Below are 6,160 nucleotides of genomic sequence, written 5' to 3'. Positions count from 1 at the left end.
CAATGTATTAAGGGGGATGCACAATGAAATTTCAATTTTTGTAATTTACAGATAAATAGAAAAGCTTTATGCATGACTTGATAGAACATATAGAGACATGAGTAACCATACACATTTTATGAGTGTAGCCTTTTGGGTTGCTATGGAAATGGCGGCCATCTTGAAAATAAACAATATTTACAAAATTCTTAAAATATTCTAAAGTACTCAAAATTTTTTTAATTTTTTGATTGCACCTGATAGATATTTGAATCCCATAGGTAACTGGCTAATTTTGTTTTGAAAATTATTACTGGTTTTATTTTTATGAATTTTTAAAATTTTTATTTTTTTCCGACCCCATTTTTCATCTGAGGTCACATCATTATTTTTATTTTTTAATGAAATTTATTATACATATTGAAAATTTTTGCAGCCTATTACCTATGATATACTATCAATAAACTACATGTGAAAAATTATTAGTCTAACTTATACAGAACTAAAGATTTTGAGATTCTTGTGGACAACATGCACCTAAAAATACATTTTGAGAAAAACGCATTTAAAGTTTTTAAAATGATATAAAATATTTATTGTAACCATAAAAATGAAAAAAAAGGGAATATTTACATAAAACAACATAATAGATAATAAAAAAAACAAAAAACTATTCATTAAAATGACCTGATTGATAGGTTGGACCTTCTAGAACCTCTGCCCGGTGCTCATGCTCAATTCTTCGTTTTTTCAAGTTTTTTCTCCTGGACACTAATGCGATTGATTTTCTTTTTCTAACAAGCTGTAGTTTGACATTTTGCTTTTTCTCACTAGAAGAAATGTTCTTTAGTGTCCAGGGAATGCCTAATATGTCAAAAACTGATCTGATGCCAACAGGTCCATTATTGAAGGCCAAAACAGCAAGGTATGTCGCAGCCCTTACCGTTTTTAATGTTGCGAATTCTGTTTTGGGGCATCTTTGCCAAATGAGGGAATGAAAAGATTCATTGGCGTTTTGTGTTCCCATTCTAGAACATCTTTTTAACAGATCTGTGTCTGTTAGTCTTTTCATTATAGGAAATAACAGTTTACCTATTTCTGATGTGATGGTCTGGTTGTGTTTTTTATATGGCTGTTTTAGTGCCTCTGATCTCTTAAAGTGACACCAAGATGTAGCGCCATCAGGACACAACCTGTGGTTATGATCTAGGTCTGAGCTCATCATATGAAAAAATGAGCCCATAACAGCCAGCTTCATTTTTTGAATGTCGGGAGCATTTTGGCGCAGAGCTTTGGAATAGTAATTTGTAATTTTTTCAATTTTTGGCTTTGTAAGCCTATAATTTAGTTCTTTTTTGTTAGACATTTTTAAATTGTTCAAAGCATTAAACATTCTTTTTGAGATGTGGTTAATGCAGTCCTCTTTTAAGATTTCTACATCATATCCTGAGTTGGTAATGGCAGATGAATGCGATTTACTATCGCCATCACACAGCATCGTGCCAAAAACAAGTTTTCTGGATGCCACAGAGCGCGAAAAGATTTTGGATGCTGCTGCGGCCTCCATTGCATTTGCTGAGCCACTGAAGTTTTTTTGACACATATGCTTAGAGGCATCAAAGTTTAGTTCTGCAGAGTTTGAATCACAAACATGGCAATAATTTGATAGGACTTCGGTGTCGATGACGAGTCCAGTATCAAAATCAATAACTGTGCCAATTCCTGAATGAGATGAGTGGCCCCTTTTATGCCAAGTCCCATCGAAAGAAACTGTAATAACAGGACAGCCTGTTGAACTTATTCTTTCATCTGTAGTTAGAGGTTGTGAAATGTTTCTTCCATGCACAACAGCAGATGCCCTAATCATACATTCTTCACCAGCTTCAATTATAGCAGTATTGACTATGTTAGCTAGATTGTTATAAGTATTTCTGTGCATGCAGGGCATACTCATAAGTCCACAAAACCTATCAAATTTAGAATGCGAGATTCCAGATTCTTTTAATGCAGCGACAGCGCGGACATTAATATCCAGATGAACATCATTACTTTTTTTTGAGGTCCAGTCGGACCACAAATATGTTTCACAATTTAGGCATTTGATTTTAATCAAATGAGCCATGCCTTTTGATTGTGTGATGCACATAGTTAATTTGTTGTCAAAGCAATGTGGACAGCACAACAAGGAGACCATTGTGGTCAATTGCATTGAATTCATCATGACGTATATGAAATCTTCAGGCAGCCTCTTATTGGTGTTATCAGCGTTAGTAACTGCAGTTAGGGATATTTTTCGCTCAGCTGCACTTGCAGGCTGTGTTGTTGCTGCTTCAGATCCAGCTGTGTCCAAAACAGAGCTGCAAACAAATAAAAAATAAATTAGAGGGTCTTTAAAAAAAAATTCAATAGTATGAAAGTACACGTCACATCTATCACAACATGAAGATTATTTTAAATTTTATAATGCATTTTAGAAATCATATATTGTATTAATCATAAAAAGTAAAGAATGTATAGAGACATGTTACATGTAATGTAGATCTATATATGACAATATGTACTAGATCTAAAAAAAAACAACTAAGACCAAGACTTGAGTTGAAGTTGAAGTCCTACAATACTGTTCAATACATCATCATACATGATAATCTAATCTCTAGAGATTATCTAGTTCTAATGTGATCTATGCTCCTAATATAGACTAGATCTATAAAAGGATAGATCTCTATGTTTGCAATCATTTTCATGATATTTATTTAATGTCTATAGAATCTAGATTCTAGATCTAGATGTGATTCATTGGATAAACACGTTGTCGAACTCAAAGAGCCAAGGTTTCATTATTTTATCAATTTTATGTGTCAGCACACGCTTGTCTAGTAAATAAAAAAAAAAAAGCAAACTCTAGATCTAGACTTACCTTTGTAATTGTGCATTTGTCTTTGAAGCATGTCGTCCTCTGGGCTTACAGTAACGTTTTTTCTTTCCAAACATATAACCTTTTGTTGGCATTTCTGAGTTTCAATAATGAATCGATTGTTGATGTGAGGAAGTTTACAGAAGGACCGGTTCACGTCATGTGCGCATGCGTGCATACTTTGTTGTTACGGAAGCTTTTTCAGTGCGCATGCGTGTATGTACAGTATCCAGAGAAGCTTTGATGGTGCGCATGCGTAAATATGGCTTTGTGGGTGTGTATATGAGGATATAGGGAAAAAAAAGAGGTAGTGACGTATTTTGAAAGTTTATTGCAGTACTATTTATTTATAGAATGAGAAACCATGCACATAATCGGAACTAGAAAAGTAGACCTTTGTATCGATACCATCTGTTAGGGATGAGAGCGTACATTAGCTTATCAACTATAGCTTACAAAATGTTGATTTTTCACCAAAACATCAACATTTTGCTTATATATCTACATTTAAAATACAAAATTGATGTATAAAACGTATTTTTTTTAGTATTCTGATAGGGAATTCGTATTCTAGACATTTTAAACTATTAAAATCAATTAATTTTAAAATATCGATATTTTTGACCTAAATCTATGTTTTCTCACTGTGCATCCCCCTTAAGGGACTATAAATTCATATTAGAATATTTTTCTCATTATTCAAAAGGCACTTTATAATAGAATGAATAATAAGCTGTAGGGCACGAGAATGCGTTACTGCAGTGAAGAATGCCAGAAAACGCTTTTAGCGTCGAGGCTTCGCCCCGAACCTCACTGATGAATAATAAGCTGTAGATGTCAGGAGAATGCGTTTCTGCAGTGAGAAATGCCAGAAAACGCTTTTGGCGTCGGGGCTTCGCCCCGAACACCACTAATAAGTAACGAGCTGTAGATGTCAGGAGAAGGCGTTTCAGCCGTGAAAAATGCAAGAAAACGCTTTTGGCGTCGGGGCTTCGCCCCGAACACCACTAATAATTAAAGAGCTGTAGATGTCAGGAGAATGCGTTTCAGCCGTGAAAAATGCAAGAAAACGCTTTTGGCGTCGGGGCTTGGCCCCGAACCCCACTGATAAATAATGAGCTGTAGATGTCAGAAGAATGCGTTTCTGCAGAGAAAAATGCAAAAAAACGCTTTTGGGCGTACAGCGCTCTCCCAGACCCCCAAGCTTGCAAGAGAAAGACTGTTTTTTTTCTGTTTTTTTCGCCGAAGATTGAGAAACAGTCTTATTTTATTCTCATATATCGAATATATATATATATATATATATATATATATATATATATATATATATATATATATATATATATATATATATATATATATATGCTGTACGCACGTTTATGCATAGGGTTAGATTTACTGGGCGTTAGGGTTAGGGTTTGGAAAAAAATCGCCCCCTCCCCCACTCCAAAGTTCTGGATCCGCCAGTGCTTGGAATGTAGAAGGCTGTTATGTGTTTATCCTGGTAAATAAACACACTTATTTATTTACTGTATTACTAAATTAAATACTTTCTGTCATACTAGCTACTTACTTTTTTTTTCAAAGTGAAAACATTTATTTAATATGCATATAAGTCAAATATAATTTTTAAAAAACACAATTAACAAGTACTCAGTTTGAAGAGACAAAAGCGCTTTTGACCTTTGAGAGACGGTTGTCTCTGGACAGTGAAGCATCGTCACCCAGGCCAGGTAGGTCAAATGGTCAACCACATTAAGGAGATGGTCATTCACCTTGATTTGTGGAGTAGTGTTAGTTCCGATAAGGGACTTGTAAAGCATGACCTCTGTTTTTAGCGGCTCCCGAAAGGGGAATAGCCGCTATTAGTTTTGTGTGGTATGTCTGTCCGTCCGTTCGTCCCGTTTACATTTCATAAACTAGAAAAGAAAATGAAAATTGGATGTCATGATATTTTAGACCTTTCAAAATTCTGATACAACAGCTACTTTTTTCTTTTCCAAAAATGAACCATTTAATTTATAAAATTATCTATGAAAGCAGATTTTTCATAAAAATACACCATTTTTAATTAAACAATTCAGAGGAGGTAAGTTTTTTAAAAAGGTAACAGACTAATGAAGATTAATAACTCAAGCTTCATTTTCATTCATAGATTCGCGCATTGATACAAAAAAAAAATTGCATCTAAGGTTACAAGGGAAAAAGTATCAATGGCTCATTATAAAAGATATTTTCCATATATTAACTAACTCATTGAATGAAATACTGATTCAAATGTTGTTGTTTTTTTCTAAGGAATTTTGATACAAACTAAGCTTTAGTTGTAAGTTTTTGTTTTTTTTTAAAAAGGACTATTTTTATAAGTCTCAGTTTTGACATATCCTCTGTAAACAATTGACAACAACGTAATAAGACTAAATAGAGCCCAAATGTAGATCTAGATTTATATATATAAATGTATTAATAATTTTCATCTACAAAATATTAGAGAAATAGCTTAGCTTCTGACATCTTAATTCTGCAGATTTATTTATTAAGTATACAGTAATATCACATTAAAATACGGATCGGTCTCGAACATTATAATATAACACTAAAGTAAATATAACACCCTAACCGCACCGCTAGGCACTAGATTGGACTAGATCTACTAATCCTGATCCTATTGGTCTAGTCATTGTAAGATTAAACGTGTAAAGAAAGACATGCGAATTCTATTCTAGATCTGTTTGCAGAGCAGAAACGGGGAATATCTTTGGCCCTAAGGCTAAGAAAGGATCTCGCTTTCAGTGGGGATTCAGTACAGTGCGATGGAAGCAGTGGCGTAGCTAAGGTGGCTGAGGGGGAGGGGAGAATTTGAAAATCCCCCGGCCTCCTCATGAGAGGGGCCCCCAAATGAGTGTTTTTCACATTAAATATTACGCAAAATAGAGGGGCCCCCAAAGAGGTCCAGCCCCCCCCCCCCGGGCTTCCAAATGATGGAAAATTCCTAGCTACGCCCTTGGATGGATGGGCTTTCAATTTGAGCACTCCCTCCCCTCCCCCATGTAACAGTCTAATTGGTGAAGTACCAACCTGTTTTGTGAAAGAATTATACTTGACATCTGTACCCTTGTGATAACACTTTTCTTTTTTTTTTTCATTTATCTTATCTCACGTGAATCAAAAGAGAAAAGAAAAAAAGTCACGCAATCTGCTAGTTAGTATATTTTAAGGTAAGGGTGTGGAAAAGAAGTGCCATTAATGTTGCAAGACTGGATC

At 34.7% G+C, this 6,160-nt stretch overlaps 1 protein-coding gene across 1 annotated transcript; it reads right to left on the bottom strand.

Moving 5' to 3' along the window:
- Window positions 1–543: 543 nt before the first annotated feature.
- LOC129924757 (uncharacterized) lies at window positions 544–3,575 on the bottom strand. The gene is made up of 2 exons (XM_056021350.1): window positions 2,900–3,575; window positions 544–2,336 (listed from the first exon to the last, which is right to left on the bottom strand). The coding sequence occupies exons 1-2, from the start codon at window positions 2,989–2,991 to the stop codon at window positions 650–652; spliced, it is 1,779 nt and encodes a 592-aa protein (XP_055877325.1). The 5' UTR covers window positions 2,992–3,575; the 3' UTR covers window positions 544–649.
- Between the last annotated feature and the right edge of the window lie 2,585 nt (window positions 3,576–6,160).

This window comes from Biomphalaria glabrata, chromosome 2, assembly GCF_947242115.1.
Source record: "Biomphalaria glabrata chromosome 2, xgBioGlab47.1, whole genome shotgun sequence".
Classification (NCBI taxonomy): Eukaryota; Metazoa; Mollusca; class Gastropoda; family Planorbidae; genus Biomphalaria; species Biomphalaria glabrata.
This window is presented reverse-complemented; position numbering and strand designations above follow the sequence as displayed.

Coding starts and splice junctions, on each gene's coding strand:
- LOC129924757 (XM_056021350.1), bottom strand. CDS start 2,991: ATGCCAACAAAAGGTTATATGTTTGGAAAGAAAAAACGTTACTGTAAG. Junction 2,337..2,899: donor ACAAATGCACAATTACAAAG/GTAAGTCTAGAT, acceptor ATTTGTTTGCAG/CTCTGTTTTGGACACAGCTG.